The sequence below is a fragment of the Musca domestica genome, unplaced genomic scaffold, assembly GCF_030504385.1.
Source record: "Musca domestica strain aabys unplaced genomic scaffold, Musca_domestica.polishedcontigs.V.1.1 8, whole genome shotgun sequence".
Lineage (NCBI taxonomy): Eukaryota > Metazoa > Arthropoda > Insecta > Diptera > Muscidae > Musca > Musca domestica.
Window position 1 is genome coordinate 3,761,420 of NW_026712409.1, and position 20,051 is coordinate 3,781,470.

Consider the following 20,051-nt stretch of genomic DNA (forward strand, 5'->3'; position numbering starts at 1 on the left):
CATTGCAGCTTTAATCAAATTTTATTTTGTTTTTGTCAAATCGTTACTTGTTTTAAATCATAATTTCGTATGTAAGTTCTGTAATATCATATCTATCATATCTGAAAGCTGCAAGTTTACTCAAAAATCAAGTAAAAAGGAAAAATAGCAAAGCTGGAGCTGGTTCCGTGCTCTTTTGGTGAATGTGTTTGTGTTGTCGGCCGTTTTGTTTTGATTCCTCTTGTGTTGTCCGCCTTTCCCTTTTGATTCCCTTATTATCGATTTTCTCTCTGTGCTGTCTTTCTTTTCTGTGTTGCCATATTGTAGTGTCCTTTGTTCGTTACTTCACTTTTTTTCTTTTCTCGGTGGCGTTCGGTTGGTAATTCATCCAATTGATTTAATTTTTTAATTTTTAAACGTATTTCTATATATAAATATCATAAAAATCTAGAAACATATAGAACAGATGTGTATATGTGTAATTTGAGATTGTGCGTGATTTAAAAACTTAAAAAAACAATAAACAAACCCGACCGCCAACATAACCTCCAATGCGTGGATAAAAAACAAATGGATTAATGGTCCATGGATAGAAAAGCCATATATGTGTCTCCAGCAACTCGATGATATTTTTTCCAGCTGTATTTATTTGTACCCTGATTCCAGGAAAGTATTTTTTCTTGGGGGACGGATTCCCGAGCACGTATATTAACTCCAAACGCCCCAAACGACGGGTTTAAGTCCCGGGTTAGAACCGGATCTGCAGGTTCTGTTCCAGAGCAAATGTATTTCCTATCGCATTGGATACATGAACACGCAATACCATCAGCACATTTGAATTCAAATATCGGAAATTGGAAATTTGTGAAGGAGAAGGGTAATTTGCGTTTTGTAACATTCTGAGTCGATTTATGTATGTCCGTCTGTCCATATATTTTTGTCAACAAATTACAGTTCGCATTTATTACCCGATCCAGATGAAATTTTGCACAAGTCATTTGTTTGGCCCAAGGACGAACCCTATTGAAATTGTTGGAGATAATCTGTCAAAATTTAGATATAGCTCCCATATATATCCTCGTCCGATTTGCTTTTTATTGTGCATCAAACGTGTAATATCAGTCCATATATATATATTACTGATCAGAAAAAAGTTATTGTACGATTTACCGATGTTCACGATAAAGTCCACCTTATTTAGTCAAGAGCTTTAAAATGTAGCACAAAGGTTTAAGTTATAAGTTATTGAAACCAAATCTTGCAAATTTAGTTGTAGTTCCCATATATATCTTCAACCGATTCCGACTAAATAACTCCCACAAACAAGTACGTCAAATTTGGTGAAGATCGATTTAGATATAGCTTTAGCTCCCATATATTGTTCATCCGATTTGTCATTTGTTACCCACAGCCGTAATATGCACTCCGTAACAACGAAATATATGAAATACAGCTCAGAAATATCTTTGCCAAATTTTATCGAGATCGGTTCCGATTTGGATATAGCTCCCTGTACAAAATACTTTGTACATACTTTTGAGTGCGGTTGAGGCGCTGGGAAAAACCAGCAATAAACAATAAATATTCAAAAATTACATATTTCCCAGCCGCCATAAAATACCACATGTGAACAATTCGGTGATCTTGTGCGCTGACGCATACGATAATGTGTCAGATAATAAAGGTTATGACCCACACGCACAGATATCGATGCGCTCAGTAGATGCACAAGATCACTTGAATGAAATGTAAAGCAGCCCTGCAATGTTCTCCATTCAATATTAGAATAGATAAGAACAATTGTGTGGCTGCGACTAGGTTAAGTTAGATTAGTTTCAGTAGTACGTAAGGAACATGAATTTTAAATAAAAACAGAATTGAATCAACAGCCAAACCTTTCGGTTGGTTTTCTCTTCTCAATCACTCCCATATATATCAAATGGGCAATACAAGTCCGAATTTAAAAGATACAAATGCTTCGGAATATTTAGTCTTTAGAACTTTAAATTATAATAATATAATAATCCTAGCGTGTATGTATGTATGTATATTGACAGAAACAGAGACATTAAATCAATACCAAATATCCCCAATATCTAATTGGTGGAATTTGTGGTCAAAGGTCCAATTAGACCCACCAATTGAAGTGGAAGTGTAATAAGAAAGTATATTAAGTTAGAAAATAAAAGGAAGAAATTGCGCAGTGCCAATCCAGTCCATCTGCCTCTTCTGCCGGTTTCGGTTTACACTCAGGCTATGCCTGGGAAGTGATTCAATTAAGTGCATTATCTTAATTATTTAATGTATAATCCGTATTGAATCTGTGCCGTGTATACCCTAATCTGCAAGCACACCTTGATACAAATCGATTTGTAAATGTGTTATCTCCATATTTCCATATTTTCCAAAATGAAAATATTATTAGGTTCTAACATAAATTACTGGTTGTTTTGTTTTTCCATTTTTGATGTTCCATTATGTCTAGAATTCGACAGTGCTGCGTCCCTGGGTGCGAGAACTCTCTCATTAGATTTTGCCCCCAGGAAATAAGTATGCATGGCATAAAGGATGCATGGAAGACAATTCTATTAGAAAAACATGGAATACCAACAAAAAAGACGTCTCGAATATGCGGTAGGCATTTCAAACAGAATATGCGGCTTTTAAAATGTGAAATATTGGTTTTCTTTGCACAGACACATTAGGTCTGTGTGGTTACTTTTCCTGCAGGATTGTCCAGCAACTACTTTCTAAGAGAGTAGACTTCTTTTGCAAGAAAAAAAAAAAACGGACGGAGTCCCAGCAAAATCAACTGATTTATCAAAATAAAACATCTGCAACCAACTTTAGACTGCTGTCATTTCTAAGCCACTCGTCCGACAGCTGTTAAAACTATTCCAGTGAGCGCTCATTACATTGTTTACAAGCGTACAAAATTTTCCAGAAAAAAGTTATTTGTAATGGAATTCAAGCGTCATAGTGTGACTTTGTTATATTTGGCTGGAAAACCACAAGTGGCTATCGTTAGAGCACTCCATCATTTAAATAATCGATCGTGGCATCAGAATAAATGCCGAATATTATCGAGAAAATATTCTGAAAAATATCCGCAGACATCCCAACAGGACTCAGCACCATCGCAGTCGGCATGCGCCACCCAAGAATGGTTACAAAATGAGGTTCCTCGCTTCATTTTCAGCGCACAATGACCACCAAAATACCAATCTGTTGGACTATTGTGTCTGGAGTAAGGCAAGGTTGGCATTAAAAAATACCAAAGTGTCGATCACCTCAAGCAAGCGCTTTGCCGGGAATGGGCCAAAATACCGCAGAGCAACATTCAGGCAGCTTGATTGTTTCATTGGCCGTTTGAAGGCCATAATTCGTGCCAAAGGTGACCAACTGGAACAAATCTAACTCTTTATTCAATAAAATTAAAAAAAATGTAAAAATGATGGCGTTTGACTTTGTTGCAGTTTTTTTTTATCTCATCCTGTATATCTTTGTATGAATTACCTTTTTAGTGTGTTAATTGTTCCAAATAACAGACTATAATAGATGTAAGCTATTTAGGAAACTGCTTGAAATTATGTTTACGAATCGTTTAAAAATGTATTAATCCTTAAAAAACACCTTAAACCGGATAGTATTCTCTTGTGTGTGTGGGACTTCACAAAAACCATGCGATAGTATAAATAACCAAAAAGTTTACATGTCACATTCGACCCCCTCCCCCGTTTGGGTGGTAAGAAGGCTCAGATGACTGATTGTTAGATCCACTCATTTTAACTAGCCGACGGAACAGTTATACATATATCAGCCAAACGAACATATTAGTTGTCAATAAAATAAAATAATTGGTTATAGAACTAAAGTAAATGGTTATAGCATAGAATATTCCATTTTTACTTTGATAATCAACTATTTATATATATTTCTCACACGATTCACTATCACTACAAATGCAAATATTCGATGGAAAATTTACTTTTTTGATGTTGAACTTGGGATGTACAGTATTAAAATAAAATCTTTACACTCTTTAAAACTTCTTGTTTGTTATTTTACTTTTATTTATTTATTTTTATTATTATTATCATTATTTTTTTTTTTTTTTTTTTTTTTGTATACGTTTGATTATTTTAGTACTTTTTTTTAACACGGCATACGAGAAAACACCACTTTCTTTATTGGATTGTATTTGGCAACTAACCAATGACTTCTTTTCTAAGTAACCCTTATGTTTGGAGCACTGTTATTTGTTTGCTGATTTTCGGGGTGGGTGTTTATTCCTTCGTCCGAATTTGATAAGCGAATTCGTGATGGTGGTGGTTGCATTATTCCAAGGGGGTTGATTAAAACTCTTATACTTCTTAATGTGTGTGAGTAATAACGGATAATACTTTCGAATAAATTTTCAAAAAATTAACGTTTTGTAGGCCTATAAGTATACCTTAATAACGGGTGATGTACACAACATTAGTCTTGTACGAATACATTAAGTGTGTCTGGTTTTTTATATTTTTTATGAAAATACATTTTTCTATGTTTGAGGGGAATTATTCTTGTCTTAAGAATTAATACAGGGTGAGATAAAAAAAACTGCAACAAAGTCAAACGCCATCATTTTTACATTTTTTTATTTTATTGAATAATAGCAAAAAATGTCGGATTTATCAAATTTTAGAATAAGTTTAGATTTGTTCGAATTGGTCACCTTTGTCACGAATTATGGCCTTCAAAAGGCGAATGAAACCGTCACACACTGCTCGAATGTTGTTCTGTGGTATTTTGGCTCATTTTCGGCGAAGCGCTTGCTTGAAGTGATCGACACTTTGGTATTTTTTAGTACAAACCTTGCTTTCCAAAATACTCCAGTCACAATAGTCCAACGGATTGGTATCCGGAGGTTTTGGTGGCCATTGTGCGCTGGACATAAAGCGAGGAACCTCATTTTGTAACCATTCATGGGTGGCGCGTGCTGAGTGCGATGGTGCTGAGTCCAGTTGGAATGTCCAAGGTCTGCGGCCAAAATGTTTGTGCTCAAGGCTTTAAAACACCCTCCAGAATACTTTCGCGGTAATATTCGGCATTTATTCTGATGCCACGGTCGATTAATACGAGAGCCGGCGCTTGAGTTCTGGTGGCCAACCAAAGGTGCACATTTTCAGCTGACCTTTTTGGCAAGTAAATTCGATCATTTTGTTTGTTTACAAATCGCTGGACAACGAATGGACGAGTGTCTTAAAAATGCCAGCAGTCTGAAGTTGGTTGCAGTTTTTTCATCTCAAAATAATACTTTTCGATATGCCTACAATAATTAAACAAATACCATTTTTCTTTACAAATACTTCGATTTCGGATTATCTTAGCCGAATTCCTTAATAAAGACATCCTGCAGCTGTTGTCTAACCTGTAGTTTTCTTTGTTCATTCACCTTTCTTAGGTACGGCAGCAAACTTAACAAAAACATACGATCCGAATCTTCTTCGAGAGAATCGAACCCAGGCTCTGTATTTGTGGCCATTTCTTGATGCATTTTAAAATTGGCAATGGTAATTTTTTTCATCGGCTTTTCATCGTTGACATAGTCTAGTTTGTCCGATTGGTTATTCATCTCCTTGCTATTATCGGGATTATCGGGACATTGGAGATTTTCATCTGTCGAAACGGCATCTTCATCAAACTGATCGTCATCATCATCATCATCGTCGTCGTCTTCGTCGCCGCAACCACCACCGCCACCATCGTCATCTTCCTCATTGGCGGGCACACCGTTTGAAGCCATACGTTGTCCATAAAATTCAGTCTTATCGTCTTTGTGATAGGACATGGAGCCAGCCATTGATGTTTCCGAAGATTCCGACACCTCAAGTTTTATACGTTTATTTGCTGTTGCAGTATTGCCTTGAAATATGGCAGCAAACTCGGAAAAATTAAATTGATTTTGTAGCGTATTATCGTATTGTGTTTCAGCCGGACCATTAGTGGTGTTGGTGGTTGGCCGATGCCCCTGACGCTGTCCGGCATTGTGCAGTTCTTGCCAGTAAAATGATTGTTCTCGCAAGCGATGGTGTCGCATGACATTTTCGGCCACTGCTGGTTCCATGAATCGCATGTCATTATAAAAACGCCATGTGGTTGGGGGTTCCGACGACAAGGTGTTGCGTATGAAAACCTTGCGAAAGTTATCCCGCAGATGTCCCCATTTAATACGGCATATGTCGGCTGAAAAATGAACACATTGATTTTTATAGAAACAAGCAAATTACAAAACCCCCATTCGATTTAACGGTACAAATTGCAACTCTGAGCCATTTCAGTTTAGAAGTTTGGAAGTACGTACTTTGTTGTTTTGTACCAGCAGTCAGATGTGTTACGTTTTCAAAACAACAAACGTAGCGACACGGTTTACGGTTGTTGTTTTTGTTTGTTAAATTCACATACGTACACATGCTCACACACACACTCACACTAGCGCACAACCAGACTCATACATACCTGGAAGATGAACTTCTGAGCTAACTTGTTGCCATAGCAAATTGATATCGGATCTCTTCTGGCCATTATTTGTGCGTATCCAGAGATTTGGTCTTTGCGAGACGGATGCAATTAATTTCTTCACCACTTCGATGGGCAGCTTTGCAGTGTTGGTATGAGGGGTAAAGTGGATGTATTTGCTTCCTGTTGCTGTTGCATGATGATGTTGTTGCATATTCTTCCCGTAAACTAACTAACTAACACTTCACTATTCGTGATGATGTGCTGTTGCTGCTGCTGCTGCGAATGCGGCTGTTGTTGATGCGTTTTCCGTCTTCCTGAGTAACAAACAATGCTCCGCGCACATTCACTCTGACACTGATGTCGAGATCAGTTGAAAACTTTAGCTAAGCCCTCATCATGGTCGCGGCGAGCTCACCATGCACAACAACAACAATAGCGAATAGTTTAACCGCTTGCGCTCTATTTGCCAGAGTGAGCTGGGAGAGACGAATAGTCGTCTTGCTTTTTCCGGATACGCTTCCGTTAAAGTTTGGTTTGTTGTCTGTATACGCGAAATACACAGGCAGATTGTTTGTAAAAGCAACTTGTTTTTATTGTTTGGCATTCTTTTTTTTTTGTTTCTTCTTTCCTGGCTAAAGTTACACTTCAGTGTATGAATGTATGTCTGAAAATAGCAAATATGAAAACCGTAAAATCAAAGAAGCCAAGGGGATTCTTTCCAATACGTTTTCAATTAATTTTCTTCCAGCTGCGAAAAGAGATGACTTCATTTCATTGAAGACAGAAAGTAGTGGCTCAGTTAAAACAAAAATAGCCATAGGTTGGATAGAAACTTACGGAAGATCTAAAGAGGTTTACTTTTCGTTGGCAAAATTTTAATATCCAGAAAGTTCGTTATAACAAAAGTTTTACCTATGGGTTTACCTTGTACTGCATGTTCCACAACTAAATAAAAGTTGATGTGTAAAAAACCAGCATCAGAAATACAGGGTGAGATAAAAAAAACTGCAACAAATTCAAACGCCATCATTTTTACATTTTTTTTTTTAAATTTTATTGAATGAGAGCAAAAAATGTCGGAAATAGCATCAAATATTAGAATAAGTTTAGATTTGTTCGAATTGGTCACCTTTGGCACGAATTATGACCTTCAAACGGCCAATGAAACCGTCACACGAATGTTGCTCTGCTGTATTTTGACCCATTCCCGGTGAAGCGCTTGCTTGAGGTGATCGACACTTTGGTATTTTTTAGTGCCAACCTTGCTTTCCAAAATACTCCAGACACAATAGTCCAACGGATTGGTATACGGAGACTTTTTGGTGGCCATTGTGCGCTGGAAATGAAGCGAGGAACCTTATTTTGTAACCACTCTTGGGTGGTGCGTGCTGAGTCCTGTTGGAATGTCCAAGAACTGCGGCCAAAATGTTTGCGTGCCCAAGGCTTTAATACACACTCCAGAATATTTTCGCGATAATAATGCCACGGTCTATTAATACGAGCGAAGAGCGAGTATCGGCTGTTATGGTACGATGGTACGAGACACAAAAGATTTATTCACATTTAAATGCTGCAGTACTCTATCACGCTTAAATTCCATCACGAATAACTTTTTTTCTGGAAAATTCTCACCAAAATGCTTTTGTACGCTTGTAAACAATAGAATGAGCAGTCACTGGAATAATTTTGGATTATCGGACGAGTGGCTTAGAAATGACAGCAGTCTGTAGTTGGTTGCAGTTTTTTATCTCACCCTGTAAACATAAGTATACCAGCGTCACAAAAGCACCACGAAACGTACCATATAACTATTAACAAAGAACTCGGAATTGAAAGTCACTTATAAGGTAATCGATGGAAACCGATTCGATTTGTGGAATCAGAATTGGGTTTATTTCAGTGCTCCTATGGCAGAATGATCTTATATTTTTAAATTTCACTTCCAATTTCCATGAAGGAATCACTCATAACTGAGGTATTGTAAATTGATTTACTTTTATTTTGACATTTTTCGGTACTTATTTATGTATAAAAAAAACCTTAAAGCAGCAAAAACGCAAAATCAATATGGCATTCCTCACGACTTAATAAAATATTTGTCATGATTTTTTACATGGTAATTTTTAGGTCACAAGTTGTCTTGCCAAAGTCCAATGATTGGCGGATTAAAAAAAAAATCAAAGTTGCAGTTCCCCAAAGAAAAAGCTTGTATTTTATAAATAAAATCTTCGGAAAATCATTTTTTAAACACATTTTTTCTATCGCTTTATTCAAAAAAACTCTGTACTACTACTGCAAAAAAATAAATTCATTCATCGAAGCTTGCCACAAAAAGAAAACAAATGTATGTTTCATAAAAAAGTCAAAACACAGCTTCTGTGACATTGTCATTATTTTACAACACTCTTCAAATAAACTTATTATTTCATGTGTACCGATACACAAAAGTATGTATAATAATTACAAAACGATTATTTGAAAAAATAAAATGAAAATCAATTTCACTTTTACACATCCATTACAAACTGTACAAATAACAAAATAAAGATTGTTATAACGCACATGAAATATTTCTTTTCATATTTGAGCGATTTCTCGCCTGGGAATATTCAAATTGTTGCTATACTAGACTTATTACTGCGACATTTCTTCTTATTGCGAAAACATCTCTGCACCACTACGACCCGTTTGAGTCTTCGCTGAAGACGTTGATTCTGTTGCTGTTGATTGCGTAAACGTGTAGTGGTTAAGCGTTTTTGGGGACGTCTAAATTTTGTCTTAGATTGTCATCATTTTGTCAGACCCGCAGGCGAAGTTGATAGGACTATTGCGGTTGGGGTTTTATCCGCAGGGCTGGGCTCCATATTTACGTTATTACTCGAGCGCCTTTTGTGTGACGACGACTTGTCTAGATTTGTGGCAGAAGCGGCATTGATGTTTGTCCCAGCTGCCGATGTCGTCGTACAAGTCGTGGTGTTGGACGACATTATTGAAACATTTTTCTGTGAATTTCGGCGTGTGCCTGTTGCGGAATTCACATTATTTACCGGTGAACCAACGGGGGTTGTTGTGGATGCTGGATTGGAACCATACTCGTTATCTTCATTTAAATATATATCCATATGATCTACAGTATCGGTGTTTGCAAAATTATGGTCCCTACGTTCGCTTTTCTTCCACAAGTAGTAGAACTGTACCAACTCACGCATGGTTCTCGTTCGCACCTTTTAAATCAAACAAAATTATAGGATGAATTTCAATTTAACCCTACTGTTAGAATGAGCAAAATTTCACCTGATTCTGACGAATCTTTAGAAAATCTTTGCCGTACTTTTGTATACCCTCTTCAAATTTTTGACACTCCTCTTCGGACCAAAGACTCATACTGTCGTTCATGGGTAAAGCGTTTAAACGTTTACGCCTTAGGGCTTCCTTAAAGTCGTAACCACATTGGACCAGTAAATGCAAGGCCTTTAAGTTTAAATATTGAATAAGTACCACTGTCTTTGCTGACGTAATTGCATCAACATTCTCACCTGTTCATTGTCTTTAACTACGGCTGGTACGTCTTCCGCTGAAGAACTGGTTTGAGGACTTGATTTCTTTTCGCCGTTTGCCATTAGAGAATTGTTCTCTATATTATCTTGATTTGACTCCAGTGCTTCCCCGTTTTCTTTACTTGTTGCGGCATTTTGGGCCTCAAAGGAATCAGGATTTTCATCATCTGTCCCTTGGTTTCTATTGATGTCTCTTATTTTAAGTAAATAGGCCTCTACTTCACGTTCCGTAACCTGACTTGGTTCCCATATTAGCAAGTCCTCGTTTTCATATGGCAAAATATCACCATATTGGGAGAGTCCAGGAATAAATGCCTGATACGAAGGTCCTATCATTACTTTCTTCTTATATTCCTCATCTTCCTCTTCGTCAACGCCTTCCTCCTCCTCTTCATCTTCAACGCCGTAAAGTGTCTCTAAGGGAATGTCTAAAAACAAACACATACGTATTTAATTCCAATGAAAATATCAACGCTTGTAAACAGAAAATGTACCTTTGTCTGCGTCGATTATTTCACCAAATGTACCCGCAGGATACAAATCCAATAAATGGGTTCTTCTCACTGTGGGCATATCGGGTATATCAGTTTCATTGGTCTTTTTACATTCATCATCATCCACCGTTTCATCTTCTTCCTCTTCCTGTATTTTTTCCTGCTCTATGGAATTTTTTTCGTCATTACTCTCGCTGTTGAATGTGTAGTCCTCAGTGTTGTTGGCAAGAGCCGCATTTGATTTTGTAGCAACTTCTTCCTCAATCCGAATCCTTTCTTTATCTGGATCACAAGTTTCTTCTGCTGTTGCAGTGGCTTGGACTTTTGATTTTGTCTTGTGTTTCTTCTTACTTGATTTCTTGGCTTTTTTCCGAAGCGGTTCTTCAAACTCCATCGGTGGCAACGCCTGATACTTAGCTAACAGCTCTTCCAAAGGAATTTCACTCTCCTCCTTCAAAGTATTGATTTCTTCCTCTACATCCTCCAAAGCGCCTAAAGCTTCCTCTTCATTTAGAGTTTGTTCGTCGTCGAAATCGTTCACCATCATTTCTATTGTGGGCTCGAAAGTTTCATCTTTACTGGTCGACGATGACGAAGACGGAGACATGGGATCGGGGAAAAAATCATTTGAATTGAGGCTTGGTGAGACTTTTCTTTCCCTTTTGACCATGGGGGGTTTTAGCGACACATCGTCGTCTGCTGCTGCCGTTGTATTCTGTATGTCTATTTCATTTATTGTTTCTGCGCCTTCCATTATTCCCTTAGTTTTCGAATGCTTTTTATATTTAAATTTTATACATGAGCAGAAGCAATATTTTACAATTGCAAAAACACGAAATCTATGATGTTTTCAATACTCAAAATCGTTTTTAATCTATGGTTGAATCCTTGCTGGGAAATTCAAGTGTTGTGTGTCGTTCCGAAAAGAATTAATTCAGAATTAACATTCACCGAAAAGAGCGATGGAACTAGTTAAATGCCAGCTGTTTGCAATTTGGCCAACATGTACATTAGGTGTGTATGCTCGATAACTCATTAAGTAGGTGCGTGTGCACTAAAGCTGAATTTTTTAAAATAATTTTTAGCAAAGAGCATGGTAGAATTAAAAAGGTATAGTCATGTATTCACATGTTTCAAAATTATTCATTTGACAACATCTCATTGTCAAAATGGATATTTATAAATCCATTGAACAAACACATTTCAGAGATGGAAACCTGTTTTTAATGCAGTGAAATTTGACAAGGTGAATTACAGAAAATGTGGAGATGGGAATGTATATTTGAAATGACTTTAGCTTCTTAATTTTACAATGGGTTGGATTAAGAAGAAAAAGTCATGCAATCATATTTTTACAATTTTCTCATTGTCAAAATAAATTCATTGTACCTACACAAATCAGATATGGGAACCTATTTTCTATGCAGTGGAACTTGACATGATAAATGACAGGAAATTTGGAGATGGGTATGTTTATTCGAAGTGACTTCCCACTTAATTTTACAATTGTAAAGGAGTCTTACTGGGGAATGTAATGTAGCGTAATGTGTGGACCTGTAACATACGATGGGCAGAAATTTCGATCATCTTCATCAATTAACACCCAATGCGAATTGACATGACTGCACCATCCTGAACATAATTGAGCTGACTTTCTGTAGCTGCAATGGATAAGGGTATGTGACTACTCCGGATGAATGCTATGCTGACCTGCCTGATATGTCTCTTGATATAATGGCCATTGGCGAGAGATCCTTTGTTGTTAGGGCGGTGAGATTGTGGAATCAGCTTCCTTTGGCCTTACGTACTTTTGCCCATACCAATTATCTGTTTAGGTTTAAAGTAATTGAGTACCTTCGCCTAGGCTATGTTTTTGTAGTGGCTGCTCTACTAGACTATTTTTTAGTTGGTGATGGTGAATCGGGGTGTAGAGTTGGAGTTTCTCGTGAATTTTTAAGACAAATTATTAGGTTTAATATGTTATTTGTTAAGTTTGAATTAACCATTGAATTTGCATTATGTTAGGGTATTGTAAATAGATAATATAAGTTATGGGCCCTGTGGACTTATTTATATTTCTTTGTAAGTAAATACATAAAATGAAATGGCTCCATTTAGCTTTAGATCTCCCTTTTTAGTTCGTATAGGATCTTCCTGACACGCTTAATGCTAGGAACACAATTGGAGCGAACGACGAATTTTTTCGCGGCGTATGTTCGTCGTCAAAAATAAAACACATATGTGTATATGGAAGTGCACACAATCACGGCACCGGCGAAAATTTCGTCGGTCGCCACGAACTCAATTAGCTTTATTTCTATTTCATACGCCGGCGACCGGCGAACAAAACAGTACAAGGTGGCCATACTTGTACGAATTGTATGTGTTTTAGTAAATAAAGTTACTTTTTACTTAAAAATTTGTTATGGTCACTCTACTATCTGTTACTCGTATAAAAAAAACATAATTAATTTGTTTATTTATTTGTGCACTTGCGCCTGAGTGAAGATGGATATCAGTGAATTTATAATAGAGAAGATGGACACAAGTGAAATTATAATAGAGAACGTAAAGAATTATGTGTTCTTGTATAATTCATTGTAGTCAACAAATGAGCAAAAAGTAAACAACTTCATCAGCTGTTTTATAATTTCGTCGGTATTGTGTTCCATACGACGAATTTTCGCGGCTCATTTTGTCGCCGCGTAGGGCGAAATTCGTCGTTCGCTCCAATTGTGTTCCTAGCATAAGTGGGTGAGTTTTATCCACCATATGATGGTTTTGATGATGATGGTTTCAGAGGAAACCACAAATACTCATCTGTTCTCTTGATTGGATACCTTTTCTCATATTTTTTTTATACCCAGTATATAACACTATGCCTGAGTAGTCGTTTTTTTTTTCATTGCGGCTGATCATTCGCTAAATTATCTTTTTTATTCGCACTGATCGTTGTTATACATTTCGCTGCACTAAATTCTTGCAATTTATTAATAGTCCGACACAAATTACCTGGAGTTCGTGTGATAAATCATTTAATCATCATTTAATCATCGTCATTTTCATCAACCGGTTTCTTATTGTGGCGTTCTTACGTAACAATTTTGCTGGTTGCTTATTTCGTTGTTCTTGATTGCTTTTGTTGCTGCTATTTCTTGTTGCTGTGCTGCCGTTTGCTGCGCTGTTACGTGTTTAAGTAAGAAAAAATGACGAAGTGTGGTGCTTGTGATGAGACTATTACAAAAACTCAGGGGAGTATATTGTGTGGAGTCTGTAACAAATGGCTACATGCCCCCTGTGCCAAGATTAGTGATAAAAACTTATTAGCGTTGCGTGCTATGAAATATACGCATTTCATTTGTGCTAAATGTAATGGAAACACCCGCACCAATCACAATAGTGACAGCATTGCTGATGAAATTCGCAATTTAAATGCCAAATTTGATGGGTTTATATTGAATAACCAATCAGAACAAAATTCTATAAAGACAGCACTTGATGATATAAAAAATGAAATGTCTTCGTGTTTCACTGAAATTAGGAGTGACATAAAAACTTGCAACGATCGTATTAATCATGTGGAATCTAATGCATCATCAAAACTATCTGATCTGCAAGCTGAGATCAATTTGTTGCATCGGAGACTGAACAGAGCTGACATGTTAATTGGTGGATTGCCAGCGGGAATCGAAGATCTTCTTGCCCCTGTTCTATCCTTGGGCACATTTTTCAACGTACCAATCTCTAGCAGTGACATTAGCCACGTATCTTACATAAGCAAGAAGGCACAGATTCTGGTCAAATTTAATAATGTGCATGCCCGTGACTGTATAATGAAGGAATACTTCAAAACTAGATCACTTAAGGCGTGTGATATAATGGATGGAGCCTGTAGGGATTTAACTAATCGTGTGTATCTTAACGAGCATTACTCGCCAGGTGCAGCTTACCTCAACTCAATTTGTAGAAAACTTCAAAAACAAAATATTATTACAAAATTTAAAATTTTGAACTCACATGAGCTGAAAGCCAAACTAATGTTTCCGGACGGCAAAGTATTGTTTGCTGACGTCAAGAATGCTGCCTCACTTTTGAATGAATCCCCAGATGTTTCCACTTAAGCAGTATTTGACACTTTAACATGTTTTTAAAACTTGCATTTCAATAACTAGTTTCCTAATATTGTGTAGTAGATCTCATTTCTTAGAATTTTATGATCAGCTGTATGAGTATGTTAAGTTTGAATTCGTTTTAAATGCATTTATATTGTATAGTATTAGTTTTTTATTTCGATTCTTGGTTCCCCCCCACAAACTGTTTTTTGATTTATTATGCCCTTACGTGATAAACTAGGTCCAGTCGTGAATAATAACTCATACATAAAGGATGTACTTTGCCCATTTGACCGCAGTTTCAAGTTAGCTCATCTAAACTGCCGAAGTCTTAAACCTTTGTCAAAGATTGAAGAGTTGAGGCAAATCTTAAGAGATGGCATATTTCATATTTTTGCAGTCTCAGAAACATGGCTGTCGGCTGAAATATGTAGTAAAGCTGTTTCCTTGCCTGGATATAAGTTCTGTCGGAATGACCGACATCGTCCTGGCAGAGGTGGGGGTGTAGGGATATTTATACGTAGCGGAATTTCTTATAAAGTTGTGTTGAAAGTTTCAGGATGTGAGTCGTTATTTGTCGTAGTGCATTTTAACACTATTCAAATATTGTTTGGTGTTGTCTATTAGCCCAATGGAAATTTAGTTGAATTTGAATGCCACCATAGAGACCTATTTTCTAAATACTCCAAAGTTTTCATTTTAGGGGATTTTAACATCAATCTCTTTGACACATCCAGAGCCAATGCTTTTCGTTCTATCTGTGCCCAGTATAATATATCTATCGTACATAATTCCATGCCCACACATTTTAACTTAGGTAGAAGATCAACCTCACTTATTGATTATATGCTTACGAGTGATAGTTCATGTGTGAGATATTTTGATCAGGTTCAATGTCCGTCTGTGTCTGACCATGCTCTTATTTTTGCATCTATAGATTTCGATGTCCATTATCTGCCCGATTTTATAGAGTTTCGTGATTATAACAATATTAATTGGATTAGGTTATTTAGATTTCTTGAGTCCTTTGATAATAATGCAATGTCTAATTCAATCGATGCAAATGAAAAATGTTCTTATTTAGGTGGTTTGCTTGCTGATCTTTTTTCTTGTGTACCAATTGTTAGAAAGAAGGTACAGTTTTCTCCAGATCGTTGGTTTATGGCAAGGGACGTTACTTTTGCAAGATCTGTAAGGGATCTAGCATATACTGCTTTCCAGAGAAATAAGTCTCAGGAAAATTGGGTAAAGTATTGTAGGTATCGTAACAAAGCAAGGACAGTTATTCGTAGGAATAAAAGGAGATATTTTTCAAAGCTTTTTGGTAATATGACTTCGTCTGAAATTTGGAAAGTGCTCAGGAATTCGGGATGTGTGCAACATGATAGCGCAGAATTTGATATTGATGTCAATGATATAAATACTTTTTTCGCACAGGCCAATTCTACGTCGGATGATAATTTTGATATAACTCAATTTAATGACACTACTTCGTTTTCCTTTAGATGTGTTTCTGTGGTTGAGATTTTCGAGGCGGTTATTAAAATTAAGTCGAATGCGGTTGGTATTGATGGAATACCAATCCGCTTTATAAAACTTGTCATTCCTTACATATGTGACTATATTCTGGATTTGGTCAATTTCATCTTGACTTGTTCCTCTTACCCATTAGCTTGGAAAAATGCCCGAGTAGTTCCTATACCAAAAGCTAAAAACGTATATAGTCCAGATGACCTACGTCCAATATCAATCCTACCAGCAGTTTCAAAAATTATGGAAATGATCTTGAAGAATCAAATTTTGGAATACACTTCAAATATTATATCTGACACACAGTTTGCATTCCGGCAAAGGCACAACACCACACACTTACTTTTAAAAGCCACTGATTTCATCCGCCATAATATTAATGATCGAAAATTAAGTGTCCTTTTATCTCTTGATCTGTCAAAAGCGTTCAATTCCATTAACTTTGCTCATTTAATCACTAAATTAAGAGATAATTTTAATTTTTCTGGAACTGCCTGTAAACTGATTTATTCATTTATCAGAGATAGATCACAGTTTGTTGCTATCAATGGTAACCAATCTGACCCAGTGAGTTTAAATAGTGGTGTACCGCAAGGTTCTATACTGGGACCACTATTATTCCTTCTTTATGTTAATGACTTGCGTGATACCATGCAGTTCAAATCTTGTGAAACGTTGCAGTTTGCTGATGACATTTTCTTCATTTTAACTGGAGATAGTGATAACTTATCTTTGTTCGAAAGCAATGTAAATGAATGTCTGCAGCAATTCTCTAATTGGGCATCGGCGAATTATCTTACAATTAATCCGTCAAAAACTAAGGCTTTGATGTTTGGTAAGAGGAATAATATGGCTTCTGATATAAATGTCCATTTAAATTACAATAATATTGAATTTGTTACTCACCACAAAATTTTGGGTGTTATAGTGGATAATGAGCTTTCTTTTAGACAACATATTGATGCTTTATCTGGGAGAGTTTGCTTTTTGTTGAGAAAGATCTATTCCGCCAAATTATATATGCCTCTCCGTATTAGAAAATATTTAGCTCATGCTGTGCTGATGTCTAACATCCTATATGGTTTGGAAGTAATCTCGGGGTGTATCGGAATCAGTTTTACACGTTTACAGAGAATTTTAAATTCAGTTGTGCGTTTTGTTTACAACGTTCCCCGAAGGAACCATATATCTAGATATGTTAAACTTTTTCTGGGGTATTCTTTTACCGATTTTGTGTCTTATAGGATTCTTGTTGCCTTTTATAATATTATCAAATGTCGCACACCAACATCTCTATACAGTCTTTTTGTGTTTTCTCATTCAACAAGAAATCCTCAAATAGTTATACCAAGGATTTATAGAGATGATTGTGCGAGATCGTTCTTAGTTAGAATTGCACGGAATTGGAATCTATTACCCTATGAACTGAGGATATTTTCCCACTCTAATAATTTTTATTCATTTTGCTTCTTTTGAGCTGTAGTTTTCTTTTCTAAATAGCCATGCTTCTGATTTTCTGACTTTTGGTGAAATGATCTTCATAATGATTGCATTGTATTACAACTATTTGAGTTATTGTTTGCTTGGACGCTATATTTTTCTTGTCTTATTATATTATTATGGCTGGGGAGCCAATGAAGAGAAATTATTTTATAGTTTTAATTTTTTTTGTATTTAATTATAAGTATTAAATACTCAGGTTTTGCTAGCTATGTAATATGATTTTATGGTCTTAGAGGCCCTGTATTACACAAATGAGTTTGAATAAATAAATAAATATAATAGAATCATTTGAAGTTACTGAATAATACATGATTCGAAAGTTGTCATACAGACCTATTACAGCCACATTCTCCTTCGGCTATCATGTGTATCATGTGTTAAGGTACAATCTTGCAGGGACTAGCTCACATGAAATAGAGGGGTTCCATTCGTCAGTGGCTTGGAGGTAGAAGGTAACTTATTAATTAAAAATTATTTATAATTTACGAAATTATATATTAAATTTCTATTTATCTAATAGATAAATTTGCTGAAGATGAGGCCTCCTTTGTTGGGGCGGCTAACTAAACTGTTGCGTCATGAACAGTACCTGAATCGACATGTATCCCTCACTTATCATCGTTATCTAAGTCAGTATAAAAGGACCGCTACGGGCTGTGCAAAAATATTACCCACTTTATCGTACTCCAGGCTATATTGCACGGCAATCAAAGCTCCAAAACTAGAGGATGCCAAACCACATTGTAATGTTGGTACCATAGGCCATGTGGATCATGGCAAGACGACCCTTACTGCTGCCATAACAAGAGTTCTATCGAAGAAAGGTTTATCGGACTATGTATCATACGACCAAATCGACAGAGCTCCAGAAGAAAAGGCCAGAGGCATCACCATTAATGCGTGTCACATCGGCTATGAGACGCCGCTACGAACCTATGCCCACACCGATTGTCCAGGGCATGCAGATTACATAAAGGTATATCAGCATAAAAAAGCATCCATCCTGGTATCATCGAACATTTAATGTTTTCTTCTTTCGTTAAAGAACATGATATCTGGGGCATCACAAATGGATGGTGCTATTCTGGTTGTTGCGGCAACCGATGGTCAGATGCCACAGACCAGGGAACATTTGTTGTTGGCAAAACAAGTTGGCATTCAGCGAATTATTGTTTTCATCAATAAGGCTGATTTGGTCGATCAAGAAGTTTTGGAATTGGTGGAAATCGAAATGCGAGAAATGTTGACGGATTTCGGATTCGACGGTCTAAACACACCGGTTGTATGTGGTTCAGCATTGCTAGCTTTGCGCGATGACCCTTCACCATTTGGAGTTCCAGCAATAGAGAAACTACTCAATCACATTGATGCATATGTTCAAACGCCTAAAAGAGATATAGAATCGCCCTTCCAAATACCCATTGACAATGCCTTCACAGTGCCTGGACGGGGAACTGTCGTTGTAGGCACTATTAAACGGGGTACTGTCCACAAAAATGCCGAGTGTGATCTTCTGGGTTTCAATCAAAATATCAAAACCTCAGTTGGAGACATTCAAATATTCAGAAAGAGCGTTCCCAAAGTAAGTTTTTAGAAAATTGAAATTGGTTTGATAATGATTTGGAAAATAAGGCATGTGCATTGTGCTTAGGCTGTTGCGGGAGAAAATGTGGGCGTGTTGTTGCGAGGCGTCAAAATCTCCAGCGTAGAACGTGGCATGCTGCTTGCCCAGCAAGGATCCGAAGATATTTCCAACCATTTTCTTGCATCCATGTACTTGTTGTCGCGCAGTGAAGGTGGCCGCACCAAACCAATGCTGTCAAAATATATTCAACAACTGTTTAGTGTCACATGGAATGTTCCCGCCCGCATCGACATGAGTGAGTTTTATATCTTCTCTCTTGGACCGTTTTTAAAGCAATGTCAATTTTGCAGTTCCCCCCGATGGCATGTTAATGCCTGGTGACCACGCCAATGTAAGAATAATGTTATTGCGTAAAATGGTAATGACACCAGGACAGGCATTTACGATACGAGAAAATGGAGCCACTGTTGCCACTGGCATGATTCTGGAGCGTAAAGCCTCCGTTGACGTACCGAAAAATAAGCTATCCAAGGCTATGGTTAATGAGGAATGAGTCGAAAAATAAACCCAAACTTGATTTACACTATGAACAACGTTTTTCTGTTTTTATTCATCCATTTTTAAACAGTTTTGAATAGCTATTCGCTTTCATTTTCTTTAACTAATACCATAATAAATAGAATAATGTATATATTTACTATATATTGTTGTATATAAATAAGAATCGTGTATATATTGAATAATTTCATTTTAAAGTTTCATCAATGTTGTTAGACTGCAATATTTT

At 36.7% G+C, this 20,051-nt stretch overlaps 3 protein-coding genes across 4 annotated transcripts; 1 reads left to right on the plus strand and 2 right to left on the minus strand.

Moving 5' to 3' along the window:
* Positions 1-5,255: 5,255 nt before the first annotated feature.
* Positions 5,256-7,276, minus strand: LOC101895257 (uncharacterized). The gene is made up of 2 exons (XM_005184281.4): positions 6,481-7,276; positions 5,256-6,207 (listed from the first exon to the last, which is right to left on the minus strand). Exons 1-2 carry the CDS (start codon positions 6,692-6,694, stop codon positions 5,348-5,350), a joined length of 1,074 nt encoding a protein of 357 aa, XP_005184338.1. The 5' UTR covers positions 6,695-7,276; the 3' UTR covers positions 5,256-5,347.
* A 1,447-nt stretch (positions 7,277-8,723) lies between these two features.
* LOC101895083 (mesoderm induction early response protein 1) lies at positions 8,724-11,483 on the minus strand. Its single transcript, XM_005184280.4, has 4 exons — positions 10,535-11,483; positions 10,020-10,468; positions 9,778-9,954; positions 8,724-9,707 (listed from the first exon to the last, which is right to left on the minus strand). The coding sequence occupies exons 1-4, from the start codon at positions 11,286-11,288 to the stop codon at positions 9,273-9,275; spliced, it is 1,815 nt and encodes a 604-aa protein (XP_005184337.1). The 5' UTR covers positions 11,289-11,483; the 3' UTR covers positions 8,724-9,272.
* A 6,558-nt stretch (positions 11,484-18,041) lies between these two features.
* Positions 18,042-19,857, plus strand: LOC101894922 (elongation factor Tu). Of its 2 annotated transcripts, none has more exons than XM_005184279.4 (5): positions 18,042-18,131; positions 18,200-18,655; positions 18,725-19,261; positions 19,331-19,559; positions 19,615-19,857. In XM_005184279.4, exons 2-5 carry the CDS (start codon positions 18,215-18,217, stop codon positions 19,815-19,817), a joined length of 1,410 nt encoding a protein of 469 aa, XP_005184336.1. In that variant the 5' UTR covers positions 18,042-18,131; positions 18,200-18,214; the 3' UTR covers positions 19,818-19,857. The 2 variants fall into 2 exon arrangements, with proteins under 2 accessions (XP_005184336.1, XP_011292839.1); XM_011294537.3 differs by having other exon boundaries at positions 18,056-18,124.
* The last annotated feature ends 194 nt before the right edge of the window (positions 19,858-20,051 follow it).

Bases quoted from the DNA above. Each gene is read 5' to 3' on its own strand.
- LOC101895257 (XM_005184281.4), bottom strand. From the start codon at position 6,694: ATGCAACAACATCATCATGCAACAGCAACAGGAAGCAAATACATCCAC. The intron at 6,208-6,480 runs GTATGTATGAGT...TTCATTTTTCAG, and splicing joins CTCAGAAGTTCATCTTCCAG to CCGACATATGCCGTATTAAA.
- LOC101895083 (XM_005184280.4), bottom strand. From the start codon at position 11,288: ATGGAAGGCGCAGAAACAATAAATGAAATAGACATACAGAATACAACG. The intron at 10,469-10,534 runs GTACATTTTCTG...GTTTGTTTTTAG, and splicing joins AATAATCGACGCAGACAAAG to ACATTCCCTTAGAGACACTT. The intron at 9,708-9,777 runs GTGAAATTTTGC...TTGATTTAAAAG, and splicing joins TAAAGATTCGTCAGAATCAG to GTGCGAACGAGAACCATGCG.
- LOC101894922 (XM_005184279.4), top strand. From the start codon at position 18,215: ATGAGGCCTCCTTTGTTGGGGCGGCTAACTAAACTGTTGCGTCATGAA. The intron at 19,262-19,330 runs GTAAGTTTTTAG...CATTGTGCTTAG, and splicing joins TCAGAAAGAGCGTTCCCAAA to GCTGTTGCGGGAGAAAATGT. The intron at 19,560-19,614 runs GTGAGTTTTATA...TCAATTTTGCAG, and splicing joins TCCCGCCCGCATCGACATGA to TTCCCCCCGATGGCATGTTA.